General features: G+C 50.0%; 9 protein-coding genes across 9 annotated transcripts; 4 read left to right on the top strand and 5 right to left on the bottom strand.

Moving 5' to 3' along the window:
• Nucleotides 1–84: 84 nt before the first annotated feature.
• On the top strand, nt 85–937 carry MRS44_013168 (uncharacterized protein; the record flags this gene model as incomplete). The annotated part of the gene is made up of 2 exons (XM_065616655.1): nt 85–210; nt 272–937. 2 exons carry the CDS (start codon nt 85–87, stop codon nt 935–937), a joined length of 792 nt encoding a protein of 263 aa, XP_065472727.1.
• Nucleotides 938–1,856: 919 nt separating this feature from the next.
• On the bottom strand, nt 1,857–4,115 carry MRS44_013167 (uncharacterized protein; the record flags this gene model as incomplete). The annotated part of the gene is made up of 1 exon (XM_065616654.1): nt 1,857–4,115. The coding sequence occupies one exon, from the start codon at nt 4,113–4,115 to the stop codon at nt 1,857–1,859; it is 2,259 nt and encodes a 752-aa protein (XP_065472726.1).
• Nucleotides 4,116–5,768: 1,653 nt separating this feature from the next.
• MRS44_013166 (uncharacterized protein) lies at nt 5,769–7,187 on the bottom strand (the record flags this gene model as incomplete). The annotated part of the gene is made up of 7 exons (XM_065616653.1): nt 5,769–5,853; nt 5,916–6,184; nt 6,239–6,338; nt 6,400–6,597; nt 6,662–6,858; nt 6,912–6,992; nt 7,044–7,187. The coding sequence occupies 7 exons, from the start codon at nt 7,185–7,187 to the stop codon at nt 5,769–5,771; spliced, it is 1,074 nt and encodes a 357-aa protein (XP_065472725.1).
• A 1,069-nt stretch (nt 7,188–8,256) lies between these two features.
• Nucleotides 8,257–11,104, top strand: MRS44_013165 (uncharacterized protein; the record flags this gene model as incomplete). Its single annotated transcript, XM_065616652.1, has 6 exons — nt 8,257–8,364; nt 8,469–8,598; nt 8,661–8,818; nt 8,883–9,518; nt 10,334–10,459; nt 10,511–11,104. The coding sequence occupies 6 exons, from the start codon at nt 8,257–8,259 to the stop codon at nt 11,102–11,104; spliced, it is 1,752 nt and encodes a 583-aa protein (XP_065472724.1).
• Nucleotides 11,105–12,812: 1,708 nt separating this feature from the next.
• Nucleotides 12,813–13,583, top strand: MRS44_013164 (uncharacterized protein; the record flags this gene model as incomplete). Its single annotated transcript, XM_065616651.1, has 1 exon — nt 12,813–13,583. The coding sequence occupies one exon, from the start codon at nt 12,813–12,815 to the stop codon at nt 13,581–13,583; it is 771 nt and encodes a 256-aa protein (XP_065472723.1).
• Nucleotides 13,584–14,083: 500 nt separating this feature from the next.
• On the bottom strand, nt 14,084–14,828 carry MRS44_013163 (uncharacterized protein; the record flags this gene model as incomplete). The annotated part of the gene is made up of 2 exons (XM_065616650.1): nt 14,084–14,187; nt 14,240–14,828. 2 exons carry the CDS (start codon nt 14,826–14,828, stop codon nt 14,084–14,086), a joined length of 693 nt encoding a protein of 230 aa, XP_065472722.1.
• Nucleotides 14,829–15,923: 1,095 nt separating this feature from the next.
• MRS44_013162 (uncharacterized protein) lies at nt 15,924–17,036 on the bottom strand (the record flags this gene model as incomplete). Its single annotated transcript, XM_065616649.1, has 3 exons — nt 15,924–16,002; nt 16,058–16,682; nt 16,739–17,036. 3 exons carry the CDS (start codon nt 17,034–17,036, stop codon nt 15,924–15,926), a joined length of 1,002 nt encoding a protein of 333 aa, XP_065472721.1.
• A 1,070-nt stretch (nt 17,037–18,106) lies between these two features.
• MRS44_013161 (uncharacterized protein) lies at nt 18,107–18,715 on the top strand (the record flags this gene model as incomplete). Its single annotated transcript, XM_065616648.1, has 1 exon — nt 18,107–18,715. One exon carries the CDS (start codon nt 18,107–18,109, stop codon nt 18,713–18,715), a length of 609 nt encoding a protein of 202 aa, XP_065472720.1.
• Nucleotides 18,716–23,073: 4,358 nt separating this feature from the next.
• Nucleotides 23,074–23,397, bottom strand: MRS44_013160 (uncharacterized protein; the record flags this gene model as incomplete). Its single annotated transcript, XM_065616647.1, has 1 exon — nt 23,074–23,397. One exon carries the CDS (start codon nt 23,395–23,397, stop codon nt 23,074–23,076), a length of 324 nt encoding a protein of 107 aa, XP_065472719.1.
• Nucleotides 23,398–24,633: the final 1,236 nt, after the last annotated feature.

The following is a 24,633-nucleotide window of genomic DNA, read 5'->3' as shown; positions in this document are numbered from 1 at the left end:
TTCTCTGACTGTTAGGCAATATTGATATACCGATCGCTGTTGCCAATCGCCTCGACTTCAAATTCTAACCCAAGCTTGGGCGACATGGCAGCTCCTTCGAGTCTTCCACCTAACCACCCGACTCTTTCGGGCAAAGTGGCAATAGTTACCGGCGCATCTAGGGGGATTGGAGCTGGAATTGCGCTAGAACTGGCGCGGCGGGGTGCAAAGGTACGTTATTCGTTCCCCATCAATGTGTTAAGCCACGGACAAACTCGCTAATATCTAGAAGATAGCTGCCACATACACCTCGCCAAGTAGTGAAGAAGCGGTGGACTCCCTGGTCGAACGGATTGCCGGCCTCGGGAATGGCTCCAGTGCTATCAAGATCAAGGCCGACCTCCGACATCCGTCCGCAGCTAAAGAAATCGTCGAAATGGCCACCCACGCCCTCGGCAGCCACGTCGACATCCTCGTCAACAACGCCGGTGCCGAGCTTGTGAAGCCCTTACAAGACATATCGACGGAGGATTTTGCCTACATCTATGACTTGAACGTGAGGGGGCCTCTGCTCATGGTCCAAGCTGTGCTACCCCACCTTCGCGCTCCTGGCCGCATCATCAACATCAGCTCTGTCGGCGCACGGTATGGCTTCAAGGATCTTTCAGTCTACTGCTCTTCAAAGGCTGCTCTGGAAGGCCTTACGCGGTGCTGGGCTGCTGAGTTGGGCATTGCCGGACACACAGTCAACGCGGTGAACCCGGGACCGGTGCAGACCCAGTTGATGGATAATATCCCGAAAGAGATCATTGAAATGCAGAAGTCGCAAACACCGATCGAGAACCGCATAGGTACCGTGGATGATATCGTACAGGTCGTTGCCTGGTTAGCCAGTGAAGAGAGTCGATGGATCACTGGACAGGTCGTATCCGCAAGTGGTGGATTTGCCATGTACTAGCATGCTAGCTGGATCGTGTTGGAATAATTGGGAGCTTCCCCCTCACTTCAGGGTCACATCACAAACTCCTAGATTGAAAGTTGAAAGTCCTAGATGGAATCGCATGGGATATAAACCCCTAGGGAGCTCTCACCATGACAATAACAATAACAACCTTGATTTTATCAATCACACCCAGCATCACTGCGCAATTCAACAACAGATCGTTGATATCTAGAATACTATCATTAGGCTGCTTATTATATGTTGTCATACTTTGCGATCGTTCATGCGTCTGTGAGATCCCGGTGCCAGTGGATATTGGGAAATCTGGGCTACACTAGTTCAATGGTTGGGATTGAGGTGATGAAGCAATACTGCGGGAGTAGAAGGTGTTGTTCTTGAAAGGTCTAAGTTACATGTATCTGAGAGGAGCACAGCTCCTCACGTAGTATCCACATCCCAGCCATCAGCAGATCGGACCACCTTAGTCATACGGTCTCAACATGAGGTCAGCCCCCGACAAAGCGTTCGTGGTTTTCATGTGCAAAATTTGGTGGGAAATCGGGCAGGGTCGCGGAATGTCTCCTGAACAGGCTAAAGTGCATTTAGCGCCCCACATAGCATACAAAGCTCAGTCCTTGTGTCGCACTGAGCGTGCTAAAAGGATCAAGGGTCAGGTAAACGATAATGAGCAGCAGCAGTGTGTTGATTGATTGTTGTCTGAGGTTGTCTCTTGTGCGGGGTATTCCATCCCGCAGAGTTACTTAAAGTATACGGCTAGATTACTAACGCAGTTGTTTCATGAGGCCGTGAAGATCATGCCTACCCTGCGACACCTTGTTACGGAACAGGATGGACAGCTTGCAAGCGAGCCAGCGTACCAGGGATTGCAGATTGCCGAACATCTGCGCGTCTGGGTGGTCGACAAGCGCTGCCCTCAAATCAAACAAATCAAACCCGGGGTCATATTTGGGATATTTGATAGCCCTCGACGCTTGATTTGTTGTTTGAAATATTTAATCAAATATTTCAAATCAGCATCCGCGCTCTCCATACCGCTATTTCCAATCTCCCACTGGAGCTCATCTCTCCCACCTGCTGTCGGGCCCAGCTTCACCGCACCATGCCTCACCCAGTTCTTGAGGCATTGCAACTTCTCCAGTGTTTCCGCCGTCATTGAAAGCCTCTGCGACGTCAACGTCAACTTGGCCAGGCTGAACGACCTCTCACAATCAGTCGCCATCGCCGGTATGGCAAGTATATCAAGAGCCAACTGGCTGACCATTGGGAACTGCCCCTGGCGAGCCATCCACCACTCAATTGGATCCTCGATTTCTTGTGGTTCTAACCGCAGATACCGCTCGAGCTCGCTGCCCATCACCGTAGTCTTCGCTGTCCTGTTTTTGACCCACTGCTTGAACACACTGTCTTCAGGTGTTTTCCGTAGCACGCTTGGGGATGCCACAGTCTCCGCAATCGCCTTTCGCTGCTCATCCACCGGCCGGTTGCAGCGGTACCAGCGGTCGAGGTAGTCAGAGAGTCCAATTTTGGCGTCCCTCACCCACACAAGCTGCTCCTCCGAGGCCCAATTCACCTCCAGGTAGCTCATGCCGAGTGATGGATGGAGGATGATGGATGCGGCAAACAACGGCGACTCTCCAAGCTTGGTGTAGTACTCATTGAGTTTCTGCCAGGCGGTGATGATTGAGAGTCTCAGATAGCGTCGATGATCCTTTCCGATGTCGTTAATTCCCGATAATTCTGATGGCTTGTCCGATCCATCACATTGTGCCAAGCCACGACCCGGCAAAGAGCTTTCCGTTGACTTTCGCGAATGTATAATGTCCATCTCGCAGTCCCTGAACCGAGCAGGAAGCTGCCGATTTCGGTCTGGTCGCCCTCGGGGCAGCTGAACCTGCGAGTTGGTGTTCTCCCCTGCTGCCTCGTCTGGGGCAGCCTGATAGAACAGCTTCCGGTCTTCCAAGTGTTCCAGCAAGTATTCCATGCCTGTCATCACCTCCCAAAGCCGTCCATTACCTCCCTCACTGCCCCACCCCTGCGTTCTCATGATCTGCAGATAGAATGGCTCCAGGATATGTTTCACTTCTTCCAAAAGCCTCCAGTCATCTCCCTTCAACGTGTCGGCCTCGGGTAGCCATCTCTCCACGTCTGGATGGACCAAGAACGCCCTAATGTCTCCCTGCTTGACGAGTGCTCGAGAGATCATAAGATAAATGGAATTCCATCTCGTGTCGTTGTTCATGACGACCTCTAGCTCCGCCGTCGACTCACCCGCCAGGAGGTATCCCTGTGCTTCGTCCTTCTCGCGTGAGATCCTCTTGAAGAGTTCGCACCTCTGAGGGGATGATCTGATGAACTTGACAACATTGTGCAGCTTTCCCACCGGCCCTTTCTTTCTCCAGTGTCGTAGGTCATCCTCGTGGCGGCCGAGAAGGTTGAAAACCTGCGATTCAGCCTCGAAAGCCTCGAAATCTTCGCCGTAGAGGAACGCACGAGCCACCAGGTTCAAGATATGTCCGTAGCAGCGCATACGTCTGGCCCGGATATCCGCCGGTCCCATCTCTACGTTGAGGCTTCCGTAGAAGTTTTGGAGACAGTTATCGTTCGAGGATACGTTGTCCGAAATCACTGTCCCAACTCGACCCTCTATCACGAATTCCCGTACAACTCGTGAAAGCGTTACGGCGAGGTTTTCACCGCTATGGCACCCGAGCTGGCGTCGGAGTGCCAATAGGCGCGACTGGTGCTTGCCTTGGCGGTCAAGAAAGTGAGCAGTAACCGCCATGGTAGCGTGCCGATTGGGCGAGGTCCACAGGTCAAACCCGAGATGGATTTTGGTGAGGGCATCTAAGAGCTCCTGCTTGACCCTATCCTTCTTGGACTTGTACATGTCATCCAGCAGACGGCTCATCGATTGCCGGCTCCACGGTACCTGGCCAGACAGATGAGGGTCGAGCTGCCAGGCCAGCTGTTCGAAAAATGGATCGGTAAAGAAAGAAAAGGGAACATCGGTGTTGATCAGAAGCCCCAGGCTCAGTTCTCGGATCATCTTGACCTTAGCCCGCGGCACGGCGCTGTACTGCAAGCGCGGTCGCTTGGGACGGTCAAAATCGTCGGTTGATGGGTCTATGTCGGCGCTTTGACTGCTCTCGAAGATCCTGTGGGACCTGCACATGGTCAATGTTGCTCAAGCTCGCGATATCTCATTCTCATACTTGCGGAGGTGGTCAGTTGCTCAACTGGTAGCAGCAGCGGTGAAGAACTCGTGCTGGCCCTTCGCGTCGCACAAACGACAGGCCCAGTAAGGGTTCAACGGGCTGTCGTTAGCGTCAACTTCAACAAGAAAAAATCCATGGCGCTTGATCCAGCTCTTCCGTCCCTTCGAGCCCTTTCGAGACAAGGACTCTTCCAAAACATATCGTTTGTTCCTCCATACAGCTTGCGGGAGATCTGCAACGGTAGGATGACCCGGCAATGCCGTTCTGCGTCGTCGATTCAAACTGACTCGCCAAGTTCCTCGGCCGTCGGAGAAGAGCAAAGGCGGAGGGTGGAGAAGGAAGCATGATGCTGTGGGGTTCCGTTGGGTTGGGTGCGGTCTGATGATGTGGGGGCGAACAGCAGGGAAATTAAGGAGCTACTTTATCTCTAGCGCATTTAGAGTGATGTCTGAAGGTAGCTCACTAATAGCGACTGTGGGCAATGGCTCTGATTGGCCAGGCCACTAACCGGATTCTGCCTCTCGCCAGGTTCCGGGTAAGCTCACTCGGCAGCCCAGCCAGTTGGACGTCAACCTCATATCACGTATCAAATATATCAAATGGCATTTCAAATTCGGGATTTTGTATTTGTTTGATTTGAAATAAGATTTTGGCATATTTGGTTGATTTATTTGGCAGTTTGTTTGATTGCATTTGATATATGGGCAGCGCGCTGTGGTCGACCTGTTGGCCATGCATCATTTAGCATATCTTGACGACATGCACCGGAGGCTCCGGTATTTCCCATTGCAACTCCACTTTCCGAACCTGTTGGCGGCCCAGGGGCTGATTCACTCTTGAGCGGCAATAGCGATCTAGCCAGATGCTTTGTAATGCGCCAGAGCGTCCATATGGGCATACCCAACTCAACGCGCAGCTCTATTTACGATATCAGGGATTTGGTAGACGACATGGGCGAACTTTATCTTCTGGGTTTCCCATCGGATATTTCAGTTCCGCTGGGACTCGAAGAGCTTGCCCTATATTTCTGACAAGATATGCTGTTCGGCTACGTATTGTACTTGACACGACAAAAGGATGGTGGGACGCCTGGTGCTCCTGTTCCCGCTTTAAATAGCCAAAGACACGTACGCCAATGGGCAACATGCACCGTCGAGTCAAAAAGAAGCGTTCTGCACTGATCGTTTCAGAGGTTTCGCTAGGCGTGGGATGCAGTTCTCAGGGGTACTTGAGAAACTATCCACCAAGGGTGATGTTTGATTTGAACTGATATTTGCTGCAATGGGTTCCTTAACCAGTAATGCAGGCGAGGCTAATGCGGATATTTGATAATGGTCTTGGACCTTGCTGCAAATTGTGTTGGAAGAACTGAGGGTTCCCCCTCAACTTCAGGATCAAGATTAAAGTTTGAAGTCCTACAATTAAGGTTCAAAGTCCTAGATGGGATCATTCAAAGATATAAGACCCCAAAGGGCCTCTCATTGAGATAAAAAAAAAAAACTTAACCAAGAATAATTACAATCACTACAACAAGAACTACCCTTTGTCAAGTGCACTCAGCATCCCTGCGCGACACAACAACAAATTTCATAGTCCAAATCAGCAACCTTTTACAGAGCAGATGGAATATGAAACACCGCATGCTCTGTCGAGCACTCCTCTAGGTGCCTTCTGCCCTCAGCGATAACATCATATCTGGGATATCCTTAGCATTCCGGGTCCCGAAGGATAACCAGGACTGGGGTAGTGATACTGACGCGTTTGTAAACTCAAGGGTCTCCAGTGGCCCAGAGAAGGGTTTTCCTCCGGGCAAGAGCCGAGCCCTCTTCTCGTCCATTCCGCTTTCCTGGCCAAGCAGGATCCCTGATGTGGCATGCACAGGTATTACCCTTTGCCGTCGGAAGACTTGGAACATTTGCAGACGGACTGAGAGATCCGCTTGGCTGCTGAGATTGCCCAGGAATACACCAAGGGCAGCCGCGTCTTCAAGGCACTGGCATGCACCTTGTCCTGTCGTTGGAAACATCTTTACACGTACGATGAGAATGGTTGGTCAACGGGTACAGATGGAAACACCTACAGAGTGGACAGCGTCGCCAATTAACACAGCTTTTCCTTTCGTCCAGCATAATGGAGGGGTGCTGAAATTGATATCCCAGCTCGAAACCTGCTTGGCTTTGCTGGCAGAATGAGAGGCATTAGCCAAGAGCATGAAGCAACTTGTTCTAGGGCAACACAAACCTCAAAGCTCGACCTAAGATAGGGTGAAAACCCTTGTACTCAGATAATAACGCTTCTGAGAAACATCCTTCCTTGTAGTCTAGATTCTCCCACGTTAGAAAATCTTGTCGGAGGATAGGAGAAGCAGTGAAACCACCTTTCAGAAACCCTGTTGAGTCACGCCTAAGGTAGCTTGCTTCTAAGTCTTGCATCTCGCCGCTAAGAGGGTCAGCGATTGACAATATAATAGCAATCCGCAGCGGATACGGAAGTATAACCTTACCCTCTGCATCCCCACCACGTCAGAATCTTAATCCCGTCGGTATATGCTGTAAGAGAATGTCGCTTCTGCTCCAAGTACGGCCGAAGGACTTCATCCTCTTCAAACTCCTTCGTGGGGATCATGCATCGGAAAATCTTGAAGGGACTTTCGCGAACTATGGAAGTGCCGTTGAGCCCTTCAGCTGTCCGTACAATGGACTGCGACACTTATAAGTCAATGAGCTAAAGAACTCCTAGCACACGTAACATACATTCTCGCCGTCGGCTCCCACCACCAGGTCGGCAGTATATTTCATACCGTCTTCTAGCGTGATGGTTGCTGATTCGATGTCCTTGGGCCGATTAATGGAACTCTGCTTTGGCCTTCCAAATATGCAACATACCACGGAGACGATTTTGGCGCCGAGCTTAAGCTCCGGCACTATGCTTCGGCCATCAATCTCAAAAGCGAGCCGCTGCAATTCCTCGTGGAGATCTGGCCGGAAAAGAACTACCCACGGAGCTTGCATTTGCTGGTACACGGACATGTTAGGCAAGCAAAACGGTTTTGGGGGAGCTTATACCTTGAGGTGATCGTCAAGTCCAATCTCAATCATGCTTTCTAGGTTGGGGCCACCATATACCTCGACCTAAAGACACAATCAATCCCCAAGCCAGCGTGGGAGGTGCTTTAATGTCGCTACCTTAGTGCAGCCCAAAGCCCGGGCACGGTCATAGTTAAATCCTTCCGAATACTGTTAGCTCTCATGAGTACTGTGACATTGTGGCCTCCGGAAGAGAATTTTAAACCAGAGGGGTCAGTACCAAAGGAATTCAACACCCTCGTGCCATTGGGGGCTATTGAGACAGCAAAGCCCGCCTCACGGGAGAACGCCGACTTTTCAAAGATCTTTGCTCAATTAGTTCTTCAGGAACTTCAATAGGAGTCTGGGACGTCTTCACCGTAACCACGTGGCCAGCTCTTCTCAAAGCAATCGCTGCAGACAAGCCTGCGATGCCAGCGCCAACAATGCTGACCTTCAAGCTCTTTTGACCAGACATGACAATACACAAGAGCAGAAAATGTGAATGGGGGACCAGGCATTAACGACGCGGTTGCTTGGGCGCCGCAAGGTATGGTCGCCGCGGTCAGCATTTATACGTGTGAAGAAATAATGACAGTAGGGGAGGTTTCCAAGGTGTATTGCAGGGAGAAACAATGTTTGAGGAGAGCATGGCTCTTGCTGTCAAGGCGCCAGTCCACCAGGCAGCGAGGTGCCGAAAGAGACCGACGATTCTTTATCCGAACTTACCGCTCCATCATCCAGAATGCCTGACGTCGAAGTAAAATTGAAAGACAGGGTCGCAGAATGTTTCCCATTAAGGCAAAGTTTCGGATAATGCATGAAGCCCGCGCTTACGAGATGGCCTAGTGTTGGCTGACAAAGATAAGGCCCCTCCGCACAGAGACAGCTGAGTAAGTCTTGAAGACCGAGTGCGGGGTTTAAAAGGGCCAGTCGTTCGACATGGGCCATAAACGTGTTTTACCGCCCGAGTGACTCGTACAAGTCTCACTGGAATACAACTTTATCTATTATTCATCCGCCGAAGGTCCAAATGATTTCCACCCAGAACACTGCAGCATGGCTTCCAGGCGTTGGAAAGCTGTTAGAAGTTCGTCCAGCAGAAACCCCTTTCCCAGCGAAGGGTGAACTGTTGGTTGAAGTAAGTGAACGATTGCCAAATTTTCCCAAGTATGGCGCTTGCAAAATCTGGATGATAAATATTCTTGGTCTAAGCTCGACTCTATTGGAGCTCTATGCTTAAAGTCTGTTATGAGCGGTTGGGAACTGACGCTGTTCATGGTGCAGGTCAAGGCTGTTGCCGTCCAGCCAGCAGAGTACAAGATCCAAGATGGTCTGCTGCCGTTTCAGCTGGAATACCCTACAATCATCGGGCGTCAGTTACATTTCCTCCTCAACGTGACTGTCGAGCACATGCTAAAGCCTAAGGATTCGCAGTGTCATTTTCAGGAATAGTTGTCAAAGTTGGTTCCGCCGTAACCAGATTCAAAGTCGGCGACCGTGTGGTCACAAACAGTAGCGGAACGATCCGGAACGACTCAAGATTTGGAGCTTACCAAAGATATGCCCTGACCACGCAGGAGCTCACAGCCAAGGTAAGCAACTCTCGCCCGCTAAAAGCATACTTCCGGCACCAGTATTTACACATGTGGGCTTAAGATAGGAGATCTACCTTTCGAAACCGCGAGCTCGGTCTCCAATCTGTACGGTGCCGCCAGCGCCCTGTTCCTCCATCTTCAACTTGAAAAGCCATCAGGGGAGCCCAAGTCTGGCAAAAAGGCCGAGAAAGTCCTCATTTGGGGCGCCTCGTCGTCTTTTGGAGCGTATGCAACGCAGTTGGCTGCGGAAGCTGGCTACACTGTTGTGGGAGTTGCATCCGCACGGAACGCAGAACTGGTCCAATCTTTTGGCGCCGCACACTTCGTCGACCGAGAATCGCCCGGAACCTTGCAAGAACTGATTGCGCTGGGACCTTTCAAGGCGGTCCTTGCAGCTGCTGACTCAGCACTAGATCAGGGAGTGATCGCGGCGATTTTGGCCGCGCATGGGGGCGGTTCGTTCTTATCAACGATGGGCTTGAGACCAGGCGTAACGCTTCCGCCAGGAGTAAGTGGGCATTTTGCACAGTTCATAGATGATTACTTGGACCCCAAGAACGGGGAGTTCACCAAGTGGCTGTGGTGGCAGTACCTGGAGAATGCACTCCAGTCCGAGAAGCTAAAGCTCCTTCCCGTTCGAGTTATCGGTGGCCTATCACAGGTGCAGGCCGCATGGGACCTTCTCAAGCAAGGGAAAGTTAGTGGCCAGAGACTAGTGATAGTTCCGAACTTGGAATAGGGCCATTCGGAGGCGAGTTTGGATCCGTATGGATTGATGTAAAGCGTACCCCTGCGGGAATGGATGCCTCGGGGGGGTTACGAAATAAGACAGAGTAGGAGAACTTTTGTTATAACTGCCAATTTTGGAGAAGCTAGTTTCTGGTTCACTATTCATCTTGCCCTTTGGAAAAACTGGGAAATAAAATCACGTTGAAGTTGCCCTTAGCTCTCTGGGTGTCACAGAGTAGGAAGGTTCCCCATAACTGGACGGCGAGAATTCATGGGTTCCTAGAATCAAATCAATTATCCTCGGGATACATTGCTACATCTAGTTAGCGTCTCCACAGAACATCTTACTCATGTAGCGCAGGTAGTATTGATTATCGTGCATGGTATGGAAGTGCATTCAACGGCGCATCCAGGCCCCTCCGATGCCCTCTGTCATTCTTCGGAATGCTGATTACGCGTAATTTTAAAGCGTCCCAACACCTTTGCTGGCTGATTAGTTCGTGACCGGCATGCACATGACTTGGAAAATTGTTGGGATGATTGTTGGGATGACGTATATAAGCGTTGACGAACATGAAGGTTGCCTGGTCCTCGGATGCCACTTTTAGTATCCCATCTCAACTTTATCCTGAACACCAGAGAGTCAGCAATCCTAACTAACTTACCCCACGATTGTCGTCGATTTCTACGATGGAACTTAAGCTACAAAATTTTCACCAACTGGAAGCTGTCTATAAAATTATGAACGGGGTCCCATTTGGCGTAAACATTTTGGTACCGAAGCATTTAACATCTTCCGAGGAGGCTAAGTGCCCATTGCTCGTCCACTTTCACGGCGGCGGCCTTGTCATCGGCGCACGCCTGGATGCGCCAATAATGCCGCTGTGGTATGTACCATACCCTCCACTAGTACGACTCTGACAGGCTTGAGTAAGGGAAACCCAATTTGCCAATTATCAGAGTGCCGTTCTGGTTTCGCCCTCTTATCGCCTGTTACCGGAAGCGACTGGCACGGACATTCTGTGCGACATCTCGGAGTTCTGGGCTTGGGTCCACAGCGGCCTCCCTGCGGCTGTGTCTGCAAAGTTGCCTAATATTGTCATAGATCTAACGCGCATTGCCGCAGGTGGCGAAAGTGCAGGTGGCTATCTCGCAATACAGTCTGCCTTTCTCTTCCCAGAGATGGCTATCCGTCTTGTCATGGCCCAGTACCCTACCCTGGACATATCCCATCCCAGATTCCATTCAGACGCCTTCCAAGCACCTTCGAAAGCATCTGTAGTGGATGAGTATTTGAAGGGTCTGAAACCAGGAGCTATAAGACTGTCATCCCCGTTCCCAGAGAAGTGGGAATTAATGATGGCAATTTTAGACGAAGGCCGCTTGCCTGAGATCATGGGACCAGATGAACGAATGGTTCTCTCTACGAGCATGGAAAGGAGCAAGAGTTTACCTGCCATCTGGATTGCTCAAGGGGAGAGTGACCACCTGGTAAGTTCTGAGCTTTCCCTCGTGCACATAATTCAGACAGTTGACATGGGGCGTCGGGAGTAGATCCCCAAAGAAGTTACAGACAGCTTTGTAGCTAAGATGCGAAGGAAACATCCTACAGCTCAGGTCCATTACAGTGTGCAGCCAGGGGGGCATGGGTTCGATGTGGGGATTTCGATTGATGAGCCCTGGGTTCAGATGGGTATTAAGTTCAGTCAGACATTCTGGTAACGAACACATGTGAGCCGCAATCTCAACGTGAGTAGAACGTATCTTGATAGAGAGTTTTGGGGTCTGCTAGCAAAACCGTCACCGTCGTCTCTAGCCGAGAAGTATGCGCGCTTAGTCGTAACCGTAGATATTTCTGGGTGCGTCATGTTGGTACGAATACCTCGCTGCAGGGAACTTTGTGAGATTACAACACTAATTTTGCGCAGGAGAACATCAGCTACTCCGTACACTCGAGTGATTATAATTTGACGGAGTGTCTCGATAGCCTAGGGTCTAGAACCATCCGGAGAACGAATTGGTTCGGCCAAGGCGCTTAGTAATGCCAATTCTTGTTCATTGGGCAAGAGTGCCGATCCGCCATGAGGGCGCAAGTTGTTAGCTAGGCTAAAAATGACTTGCACTTATTTGAACACACTGTCCGGGCTAGACAATCTAGCCGTTTCGGGTGCCATTGTGCGGCCCTGTCAACCAACACATTGTATCAGTGGAAGGGTCGCTTAACGGCAGGTTCCACTCCTGTAGATGACAATGGCTTACGTCTGAAATGCTACTGATGGTTGCAGATACTTTCCTTGGGAGGATATTCAACTAGAGTCGAGGGGCTTTTCCCATCTCTATCGCCTCGCCGGCTTGGCTGTTCGTCTAGTAACCCCAAGCTGGTTTATTTTTAGCAATACATGAGGCATTTGTAACGGTGTCGCACAACGGAGAAAGGTTCAGATGCATGTGCCGCTGAGCATGAGAGGGATGACACATACTTTCCGTTCCATAGCCGACATATTTGTAAGGGTCACACTTAAGTTAGATTCTTGAAATGGGAGAGCAAAATTAGCTCTAAAATTGATCAACGGCATTGAACACATGGCAAGCCCCGCCTTTTGTTAACCACTCGTGAGCCATGTCGCCATAACCAGGTTGCGCCACCTACAGTGGTCAAGTTCGTGTAATTAGTCGTTGCTGCAGGCGGATGTACAATCTGGGCGACATCTGCTAACTAAGAATAGCCAAGCAGCGGTCATTGCCTCGGCTTGACTTAGCAAGCATGAAAGGATCCATAGGCGAAAAGAATGAGGTGAGCGGAGAGGATAAGGACTTGGGTGGCATAGGAGGGGATGACTTTCGATGAGTCTTACTCTGTCAGTAACTCTACAAAGGAACGAGGTTATGATGGCACTAGACTAGAGAATGAACACTTTTAAAGGTAAAAATGGCAATATGAGTTACTTCCCCTGCCTTGTCAAGCTGTTGTTAATGAGGCTTGTTGGAGATTCCCCGATGGACGGGGCGAGCGGAAGATGGAGATCCTGAGAGTGATTGTAGCCAATAATATCATGCCTACCTAGGTACCTTGTCCATCGCTTTGTAATACTTTTTGGAAAGATAAGCAAGCTTCAAAGTGGAGCGTGAAAAGCTCGCAGCTATAAGACGATCGAGTCCTCGCTCTCGTTCCGAGACTCTTTAGGTTCCCACAAGTCCTGTTACCTAGTCCTTACTTTCTTTTGGCAGCATTCATCTGGACGCCCAGATAAATATACTCACAATGGCCCCCAAGATTGCCATCGTTTATGTATGTTTCTCTTCCCCACCTCTCAAGATTCTTGCCGTCCTCCCCGCCAGGCCGTCAATAATAACCTCACTTCAACATGCACCCAGCGACCTCAGCAAGAATATCACCGCCATTTCAAGCTATTGTAATGATACTGACTCTTTCTTCTCTCCCCAGTACTCCATGTATGGCCACATCAAGCAGCTGGCTGAGGCCGAGAAGGCCGGCATCGAGAAGGCTGGTGGCTCAGCCGACGTCTTCCAGATCCCGGAAACGCTATCCGAAGACGTCCTCGCAAAGATGCATGCCCCCCAAAAGGACACCGCCATCTCCGTCCTCGAGGATCCCGCCAGCCTTGAGTCCTACGACGCATTCCTTATTGGAATCCCCACCCGCTACGGCAACTTCCCCGCCCAGTGGAAGGCCTTCTGGGATAAGACCGGCAAACAGTGGGCTGCCGGTAGCTTCTGGGGCAAGATGGCTGGTGTGTTCGTCTCCACCGCCTCCATGGGTGGTGGCCAGGAGAGCACTGCTCTCGCTGCCATGTCTACCTTCGCCCACCACGGTATTATCTACGTTCCCTTCGGCTATGCCAAGGCTTTCGGCCAGTTGACCGACCTATCTGAGGTCCGCGGTGGCAGCGCCTGGGGTGCCGGCACTTTCGCCGGCGGTGATGGCTCCCGACAGCCCTCGGCCAAGGAGCTCGAGATCGCATCCATCCAGGGCGAGCACTTTTACCAGACCGCTGCAAAGTACACTGGTTGACTGCATGGCAGCAGTCCTGCGCCTGTGAAGAAACTTGCTGCGGGTGAGTCCGTGAGCAAGGCGCTTGAGGCGGCAAAGGAGGCGTCCAGGAAGGTGGAGGATGTCAAGGAACTCAGAGAGCGGAAGAAGTACAAGGAGGGTCCGTGTGGACTTTTGGCGAAATGCACTGTTCAATAGGAGAGTGAAATGATTAAACAGCTGCCTAGAAATATATTATGATCAAGTAAACCGCTTTTCCTTTAGAATATCTGCTGCCTTGGTATCTGAAAACCCATCAACACCGGTTGCCCCTCTCATACGGGGTCTACTGTTGGAAGAACCGAGAGTTCCCCCTAAGCTTCAGGATCAAGATTAAAGTTTGAAGTCCTACGATTAAGATTCAAAGTCCTAGATGGGATCATTCAAAGATACAAGGCCCCAAAGGACCTCTCATTGAGATCATAAAAACCTTAACTAAGAATAATTACAATCACTACAACAAGAACTACCAGTACCTTTTGTCAAGTGCACTCAGCATCCCTGCGCGACACAACAACAGACTGTGGGCCTTTGAGGAAGGCCTTCCTCTTGGGATCGCTACTGCCGATAACCAAGGAATCCAAGCCTAAGTTGGGCATAAATTAGTGAGTTTTATGACAAAAACGATAAATGCTTACCAAATCCAGCCATGATACCGCCCTCGTCAACATTAACTGTGTTCTCAGGCTTGATCCAGCCATACTCGCTCTCCCGGATATCAAAGTACCAATTGACGGCCATTGGGGCAAAAGAATTGAATCTCGACGCCTCCTGACGTTTCCCTATCTTCGTCTTTATGGACGGATGCCGTTTCATGAACCTGGCTACCCAGTGTACACCGATAGTCCTTTCCCGGCCTTGTTGCCTCAAGAGGGCAGCGACGGTGGCGCGAACTTGACTGTGAGAAGGAGCATAGCCCAAGGCCTCTTGTCGAAGTATCCAGGTGACTAATCTAGACCCCTGAGACTTAGATAACAGCTGGGCAGGCTGGGTGACCTCGGACCTTGACGGTACGCCTCTTAATCGGTCAGAGAGGGTGGTCTGAGGCATGCCATTCTTCTGGGCGGCCTGGTTCTGCAAGAGGCCATTATCTGTGACATCTAGTATGGCATCAATAACATTATCCTCTGTATAAGATGTCTGAGGCATTTTCGAGGCGATTAAGGAAGGCTGGTGTAGAAAAGAATTCGATGAAGCTTCGGGGAGGCTGGGTGATGAGGGGGGCATTTTGAGACTTGTTATATTAGTGCCATGCGACCATACCGCATAAGTCATCGAAAAATCAATATCATAATATCAAACTTCATGAAATTCTCAATAAAACAGACATTGTTTCATGTCAATAGCTTCAATTTTGGGCAAGCACCGTGTAAGTGAAAATGAGCATTTTGTATGGGGGAAAATTTTTTGCTGTACGGTAGGTGGGTACGTACGGCAGGTGGGGGTACTGCATGGTAGGTCGAGACAACGGCGATTCCATTCTGCTCTGCAGTGAGAAATCAGGCGACAGAGGCTCTGCATTATCCACCCGATATCGCCGGGAGACCAGGACTGAAAGCGCATTGATTCTTCTTGGAAAGGGCGAAGCAGATCAATAATCTCTTGTGATACCTTCCGATCGTCAGTGTTCAGTTCTCCGTCGGCAGGCGACAGTCTTTCTTCTCCATCGAATTTGCTACAACCCATAGCTGCAGAGGCTCCCTCAGGCGAAGGGCTCGTTCAGTCATATAAAAAGTTGAGTTCCACCGTGCGTTATTGTTATTGCAAAGCTGCAGGCTGAGGTGGGCATGGAAAAGGGGATTTGTTGAAATGAGAAGATGCAGATTGCTTGATTCATCCTAAAAGTGCAGTAGGGGAACCACTGTTTATGTACAGGCACGATCTCTTGTAGAATATTCCTCCTTCTTCCACACCTTGCCACCGCCTTGGTCGCCTCACACTTGTGATCTCCAACAGGATTATCTTCATCAGAAGAAGAGATAAGGCCGGGGCCGGCAAGCTGACGAGAAAACTTGTAGAGAAAAAGCTTCCCGACGCGGTGGAGAGCGGCGGAAGAAAGATGCAAAATCTGAGAGCTTGGCCACGGGGCCACTATTGAGCCATCTAGTCATAAGCTCTTTTTCGAAACCAAGTAAAGCTGCTTGTCGATATTCATGCGAATTTGTATGGGGAGTTCATCATTTATTGCGTTTTCTGTACTTATCTAATGGCAGCGTGTTAATTGGTAGCGAGTATATTCATATCTACTTTTGCAGCTAACTATCATATTGGATCATATGCTTTCTATTTCGCGTCTGATCAAACTTTCAGTTTCTTATTTAATCAATCTATTTCCTTCATCCAAGGAGGAACAAAGTAGTAACATATGCCATGGGTGATACACGCAATTCCGTCCGCAACCCTACAAAGGTCGGTCAGCTTCAAATTTGTTATTATTGTCACAATATTTCACGTACCAGTGGATCCAGTGCCAGCTTGGGAATCTGCTTCCAACAAACACACCCATGCATCTAGCAGGGTTGAAAGATGGACCGCCATATCCGTACCTCGTATACGCTGTGGCGAAACTCAGGGTTCCAAAACTGAGTCCGACGAGGAACGGAGCCAATGTTGGTCCGACGACCTGGGCTTGTCGTGGGTCGAGACCTAGGCCGAATGCGAGAAATAGAAGGATGGTAGTCGAGACGAGTTCAACGACAAAAGCTTCCCTCGCGGGGACGGCATCGAGATATAGCCAGCATCCTCCGACTTTGAAGTCTCTGTTTCCGTAGCTGGCTCTGATTAACAGGCCAGCTAACACACTGCCTCCGATTTGGGCGGAGATGTAAAGTATCAGTCGAGGTAGTGAGCAAAGTCTGGCGCAGAAAGTCGCAAAGGTAATGAGTGGATTGAAGTGCGCTCCGGTGACTGCTCCAAAGGAGGTAATAAATAACGAAAGAAAGATGAAGCTGGTGATGCCGCCTATAAGAGGACCGAGAAAGGTGGAATTGTTGAAATTACCTAGCGGCGTATTCGGTTTGACGGGGATCTCGGCTGATGAAAGGCTGGCCCAGGTAGTAATGTATACTAACAATAATGAACCTGACGCGGATTAGAGCCAGTTCGATTCATCGTATATTAGAAAAGAAGGGGCTTACCGATTCCCTCGATGAGAGCTGCTTTCCACAAATGAGTATTGGTGATTGGCCGCAAATCCACCAACTCCCGGAATGGCATATGGGGAGTTGCATCCGGCTCTCGTTCCAGCAGCTTTTCATCTTCTGAAGTTCTCCCTTCGATTGTAAATGCCTGATTGGCTCCGAGTCGGCCCGCAAACGGATGGCTAGAGCTGCGATATCGTGGGATTGTAGGCTCGGGATTTGGTACCAATTCAACCGGTCGACTGGACTCCACATCGCCATCGTAACTCGACGTCCCATGAACGGGACTTTGCATTCTCTTTTATGTCAGCAGAGCGGTTTATGTCCTCTGAAAAGGCTAGCTGACCAGTGCATTGGAACAGCTTTAGATAGCGAAATGTCTTATATATGAGCACCCCCGGGCCGCCGTCTTTACTAATCATCACGAAGACAGATGTGCTGACGTTGCCGATGCTGGATTAGTTGGGACTTGCTTGGTGGTCTTCGGGAAATAGCGCCGAAACCGGTTAATCTTGACCGATGCATGTATCGAATGTACTGGTCGACACATGCCCCACAGGATCCTCTCAGAGTCCCACTACGGGGAGTTATCGTCGATGCTCAGCCACCATTCGCGAAATGCTTCCAAGTCGGGTAAGCCCTGACCTGTCGTATGGCATGTTATTGTAGGGTTGCATGGTAGGAACTGTCCGAATTCCGGTGTCTCAAAAAGGCAGGAAATGAGAACATCTGATCGCAAGCTTGACTAGCACATACTGAGTTGGTAGCCTTTTAGTATTACTATCGTTAGATCTAGGCTTGTATATCGTAAGATGGATTAGAGGCGCCGGCCGACACGGCCGATACGCCGACAGTGCTGACTTAAGAAGGGCTCCCCTAAAGTGGACCTTGCTGACCGAGATTTGAAGGGGTTTAATGACTTGAGTCCTAAGAACATGTCCTTCATTAACTTGCAGTCAGTAGAGCGTAATCTAGAATTTAAGAGGCAAGTCAAGAAGTGAGGCATGATCTTGTACAGCTCGTACTTAGACATTTAATATTGCACGACTACTAAGAGTTATGGCTGAGGAAAACGGTGCGCAACCATTATAACCGGGTATGATTTTGAAACCTATCTTTCATCAGTGACTGCATTAGGTTCTCAACTTGAAAATCTGTGCGAGTTAGCGAACCGCCTGGCAGCAATAGCCAATGCCCACGTCCACCGCGATATATAGGCAAACTAAGCCACGACTGGCCACATAATCGACTCTCTTCTGCGCCTTAGGGTTGACCTATGCTCTCCATCATGGCTAAGGAATGACCGACACTCCCGAAGCTTGATCCAGTATATTTTCTAACGGGCCGGCGTTAGAACGCTTACTCATGGCCATTGCCGAGACGCTTCACATTTCACGGGACGATATCCTCCTGTGTGATTCATTCTGGGGCCTCGGAGGCGATAAAGAAGCTGCTGAAGCGTTGAGGCTTGCTTGCAAGAGGAAAGGAATTGAGGCTAAGGCACAGGACACCATGGACTGTTCCACACTGTCCCAGCTTCAGAGGCGAATAACACCATTTCCATCCTATGCTCCCCTCAGTGCATCCAGTGTTGGAACCCGAGGCTCTGAGGCTTCCATTGAAGAGTCAGGACCGTCAAGTCTACGCACAAACGCAGAAACAGACAATGTCTTTTATGAATTAAGCAGAACGGACCCATTCCGTGTTCAGCTACGGGCCGTTGTCAATTCAATCGAGCAGTGGCGATACTTGCACTTATCTACAAAGTTGGCTAGCCAAGATTTGGAGCGTTTACTTATGGCAGCTCCAAGAGTCAGCTCTGCCTGCTTGTTGACTGCCAGAGGGGGTCCTTTCGACGAGCATCTTGTTACCCTCATCAACTTCTCCGAAACATCGCCACCTAAGACCAAGGACGTTTTGCTGCCATCGCGGTCCGAATATGATATTCTAAGAACGGAGATTGCTTTACTGTGACTGGCTGTGAAGGAATGGGCAACCGACTCATGGCAACCCCTGGTATAGGTTCCCCTACAGTGGATACCAGAGAATGACGACGGGCACCTGACACGCGACGCTTGTAGACCTGGGTCAAGAATATCAACGAGATAATTTATGGGGAGGTTATGAAGTTCCAAATCCCCGAGCCTCGAGGGCGGGCCATGAACCGCTTCCCCAAAAGAAGCAGTTCGAGCCAACTCCAGAGTCTCCGAAATTACTTTGGCAAAATGATGAGTAAAATTCGATTGACTGCAATGAAATGGAATACTTCCCTCTTGCGCCTATGCAGCTCCTCTACTCCCAGGTGAAGCTCCAGTGCAATCAACGAATCAGGCTATCAGTATAGCCAAATCATCATGTTCCGAGCCCCGAGAGAAGTTGATGAGTTCGATATAGAGGTTGCTGTGGAAGCCATCGTTGCCCGCCATGCCATGCTCCGCGCCCGGTTTAGGTCGGTCTGTGACAACTTGGTATAACTGATCCTTTTCCAAGCTTCGAAGTCATACCTATTTGGATATCATACCGATGTCGACTATGAGGAGATTGTGGTCCTCGTCGAGAATGCTGAGGCAGCCACCAATCCGATACAAGGCCGTGTCATTGCAGCAGTGCGCGTGAAGAACGACAATAAACAACTGCTCTAACTTATCGCGCACCAACTTGTAGTCGATACGATATCATGGCGCATCATGATATACGACCTTGTTGGGCTACCCCAGGAAGGAACTCTCCTTTCTGAGAGCTCCATTCTGTTCCCTCGTTGGGTTGAGTACCAGAGTTATGTATGAACGAGATGCTTTTTGAACCCACACTTCCATTCGAGGCCCTGCCAGCTGACTTGAACGACGGGGTTTTAAAGGAAAACCAGAACTTTCATAGCAACTCTCAACAAACAAGCTGCTCCTTAACTACGGAGCAATCGTTGGAGTCACGGAAGTCGTGCAAAGAGGTGGTACGAATGGACACCGTAGATGCCTTCCTAGCAACCTTATCACTCTCATACTACCAGGTGTTTCCCGATCGCAGGTCGCCAACCCTATGGAAACAGGAACATGGACGGGATACAGTTCAAGCTGAGTTCAGCTTGATGGAGAGATTTGGATGGTTTACAACTTTATACCCGGTTGACATTGGACTAAATGACACGAAGGTCTTGATTGAGGCCATTAAACTGGCAAAGGGCACTTGTCATGCGATTCCACGCGACGTAACCCACTTTACCTCCGCGCTCTCGAATTTGGAGTGTGCCTCTGCCACTGTCCTCGTGAAGGTAATAATACTTAACTGGGTCGATAGCTTTCAACAGATCCAATGGCAGTGCGGCATTCTGGATCCAGTGCCTATTTCTTGACAAAATTTCGGTTTGATAAGGTCCGATATTGGTGGAAAAGTGGGAAGACTTGGTCTCTTCAAGGTATCGGTGAGGACTAACGATTCAGGAACTCTTGTGGAATTCATCTATCAGACGAACTGTGACGGTACAAGGGCACGAACGAGGCCGGGTGCGACTTGGGTAAAATGATTGTTTACAAGGAGAGAAAGAGATTCCTAAGGAAAACTCTGACTTAAGCTATTTACACAATATTCATAAGCGAGACTATTCATAAAGTATGAAAGTCACATGATCGTTCCCTCACACGAACTGCAACGATCAGGGTAACATCCAAGTATGATGCATGGCTTTGAGAATTTGGTCCTTCAGACTATTAGCAGGCCCAGGAAGCGCGAGTTCGAGTTCACCCGACCTGACGTTTCCCTTCTGAGGACCTCCTACTGGGCGTTTCAGAGGCTTTTCGAGGGTTCACTTCCCCGGCTCTCGCCTTCCGAGTGTTAAGAATATTGAGTCAATCTATCCCGTGACACCGGTACAGCAGGAAATTTGATGGGCCAGAGTGAAGACATCCACAGTTTCTATATCCACGCGATTTACGAGTTACATGTGCCCAACGCCAGGCTGTTGAGGCGACCCGTCTTGATAAGGCATTGGCGACTATCGTTGCCAGGAATCCCGCCTTGCAGAGCATCTTCATCGACAGTATGTCTGGAGGGGGCGTCTTTAACGAGGTAGTGTTGGGGAGGATGCCGCCAACCATGCTATTCATTGACTCCTGGGGGGAAGAAGCGTTGTCGCAGTTGTTAATAGCTCAGATGTCATTGATAGAGCCGTGCCATCGGCTTTCTTTGTGTCATACGCCCGCAAAAATGTTGGTGAGAATAGATGTTCGCCAAGCAAGCTGTGAATACAGGGGTTCTTGTACCTTTTTTTAATAGCTTCTGTTCATCAAACAGATTACGAAGTGTCTTTCATGATCATTTTCATCCACAATCACCTTCACGCTAATCTAAGCTCTCGTCTTCTCTCTCGCAATCAGATCGAGAGGATGATGAACAGCTTTTCGCGAGCCATCAACAGCATCATTGAGCACCAACTCACTCAGTCTCGGCTATCGACCTCCTCACTGATCAAGATCATGCCCAACTTGCCGTTCGGAACTGGAAAATTGACCAAGAATTTGAGAAAATGTCACCATGCCTTTACGAGGTGATTCTTTATTACAGCCATGGTCGCCCTGAGGCTCCAGCCATTCACTCCTGGGACGGTGAATGACCTATCTCCAACTGGCTACGCCCGCGATGAGACTCGGAACTCACCTCGTGCACCTTCGGTAGGGTCCGGAATGACTATACCTATCGTTCTTGAGAAGAGTCGCTGGGTTCCAGTTATGATTCTTGGTGTGATACAGGCCGGCGCAAGCTTTGTCATGCTCGATTACCAGCACCGAATCACCATAATATCGACTATTGTTTATCTTAAGCCCTCATTTATTCTTGCTATAGCGTCGGCATGGAATCGACTAGGCACGATCGTCCCTGATGCAGTTATCAGCAGTAATGCCTTTTTGTTATGCTGTCAACTCAAGTGCCCTGTCCCGCTCGTAAGTCAAGCCCCCAACACGCGGCATGCGTTTTCATTTCCCCGAAGGAGATAACGATAGTAGCTTCGAGGAGCGTCTGCTTCACACACTCGTCGCTATGTTCCGCCTTCACTCGGCGTTAAAGCTCAACAGCGAGAGCCGGGTTCTGCAACGCTCATCTTCTAATGTCGACATGTCCTTGTTCGAGAGTCTCGGGACAATGTTTCATGGCGGCTGTATTTGCATCTCATCACCTGAAGAGCGGACGAATAATTTGGCCGGAGCAATTTCAAGGACGGCGACATGAACATACATGACAGGCGAGCTAGCCCGTAGAATCAACGCGAAAGCAGCGCCCACTCTTAGGACTCTCTGCTTCCGCACACGCAATCTCGATTCTGACACCTACAGCCCTTTGTGGGAAAACAGGAACATCCTGCATACATATGGCGCACCTGATACTCTGCATCATCCGCCGCCTCTAACGGGCCGCTTTTTGGTTCTTAACCCTCACGATCCCCGAAAACTGGTGCCCAAAGTAGTAATCGGCGAGCTGACATCGATAGTCCGACTGTTGCATCCCACACGTTTGCTACAGATCTACCCCTTGTCGCTCAGGTGCCGCGCCACAGCCACATTGAGAAGCAGATGCGGGAGTACAGAAATACAGGCCATCGTGTGCGATATTTGTACAATGGTGAAGTTCAATTTATTCCAAGTGTCCAGTAAGAGGCTATTGTCGATGACTTTCTTGTCGATATTCCAGAGGTAGAATGGCAAATTCGACGATGTCTTGGAGATGGCCTCGAAGTTGTTGTTGATAAGATCACCACTAGGGACTCGCTCAGAGTTCTTTTCGCTTTCAGAGAACTTGGAGAGGCGTTCTTTCAAAGCCTGAATGGGTTCAAAAATGTTAGCTCCCAGTCAAGGAGGGCACCTTCCTCTTCAAGCAGCTCTTCGAAGCGTCAATCATGAATCTCGAGGCTCGCGCAACTATGTTCCCAAAACAATCCATCCCCGCCGTCTTCATCCCGATCAAAACCTTTTCGATATCAACATATCTCAAGATCAACCGCAAGAAGCTCCAGCGCATTGCCGCAGAGCTAACCTAATCGAACTCCTCCAGATGGCGAACGATCTGAACCCACAAGAAGTCCAGCGTGTGGTCCTAGCCCAGAAGCCCTTGTCGTTAACTCGCCCTAAAGAAAAGAAATGAGGGCAATTCGGGCGCGTTCTTAGCACCTCACCTTCTGAAACCGAGAGCACAAGCAAAAAGGGCGTTCAAAGAAGCTCTCAGGAGTACAGGTTATATACATCAATTCGTATATCAACCGAAACCGTCACCTTACCTGGCATGATGTGTTAATCGAGCTCAATATGGATATCAGTACCGGTATCAAATGACGAAGTTGCACTCACTCAGCCCCTCGAGACAATAGTTCCGCCCACAAAAATAGGCTGTTCCGTGCTAAATTTCGGAATGTCCCCGAAGATTTCCTGCGTCCCCTCCAGTGCAAGGGCAGCTTCACAGCTGGCCTGATCCTTCCAAGTCAAGATGGCCGCCACGTTGAAGGCTGGCTTGGCCCCTTGGGGCGCGAGGTTCATCTCGACCACTTCCCACTTCTGTAGACCGGCAGGCTTCCAGTGCTTGGCCACCAGTGGCATGTGGGTGTCAAGGTAATACTTCATCTTGAACGTTGCGCCGTCGCGTTGGGGGTAGAGGACATTCGAGACGTAACACATGGTGATTTGGGTGGAGGATAGCTGCAAAGGTTGGTGCCTGGCGCTTGGATGATTGTGTGCTTGACAAATGTTGTGTTTGAGAATATGGGATAGACCAAAAAAGTCCAAGACGATGGTTTTCTAGGCTATTTATAGGAGGCTCGTCTCCTTTCAATGAGATGGAGCGGGAGAGCCGGTAAACAGGTCGGGCTTCACTTCGTACCGAGCCTTAGTTGAGCAGCGCTCCGCAGCTCCAACCGGACCTATCTGCCCCACGGCGTGAGCTGGCGTCAGCTCCAATCACATCGCCAGGAATCCGAACTTATCATACCGAAGGGCTCCGAAATTCTGGGCGGGGAATCGTGCCTTGGCCCCTCATTCCTTGAAGTTCCGGATCTACGTGTGTGTGTAGTTACTGTAATCATGCGACCGAGCACCGGAAGTTAGGCCGCACGTACGGCCGCACGTCCGCGGACAGGCATCCAAGCTTTGAAATACCCACTCCTCCGCAACTTCCGTTGCGGTATACACTATCATGGTTCGCATTGCCTCATACCTCGCGCATTCAGCTCATTCCATGGCTGGTCCAGAGCAGCAGCCGCACCAGGCTTGCCAGTTTTGTCGTAGGCAGAAGCAGCGATGCGACAAACGATTCCCCCAATGCATGACCTACCGCTGCAGCGGCCGGGACTGCGAGTACTCGTACGCGGCCAAGAAGAACGACGAGGTTAATTAGCTGCGGACACGGGTGGTGTCCTTGGAAGCAGCCCTCCGGGGTGCCTCTTCGGCAGGGTTCAAAGCCACTACGCTCCACTACACATCCGAGGATATGGGATTGATGTGGAAGATGACTAAGACTATGGATGGATATGGATCCATTACGGAGAGGGTTGCAAACAAATAAATCAAATCAAATCGAGCCTTTAAGTTGAGTTGATTTGATTTGATTTGATTTGATTTGATTTGATTTGGATCGATGTGATTATTTTGGATAACCCCACTTGATTCCCCGCGATGAGATGCCTTGATTGGCTGCTATGTCCGCCTGGGAGTCGGCCTCCCTGAGCTGTAACCATCTGCCCTGCGAGACTGAATATTCACTTTAACCCGGAAGATATCGCAGGAATTGAACAGAGCTCAATCGCCATTCGTGACAGACGTGGATACTTGGCCATTTCCCGGAGTCTTCACCGTGCAATGGGCGGCACCAAGGCCAAAACTATGGCATGAAAATTGGGGAGGTACGAGCCCGGTTAC

This window comes from Fusarium solani (assembly GCF_023522795.1).
Source record: "Fusarium solani strain SB1 chromosome Unknown bctg00000009, whole genome shotgun sequence".
NCBI lineage: Eukaryota > Fungi > Ascomycota > Sordariomycetes > Hypocreales > Nectriaceae > Fusarium > Fusarium solani.
Note: the sequence above shows the minus strand (reverse complement) of the source record. Positions and strands in the feature narration are given on the sequence as shown.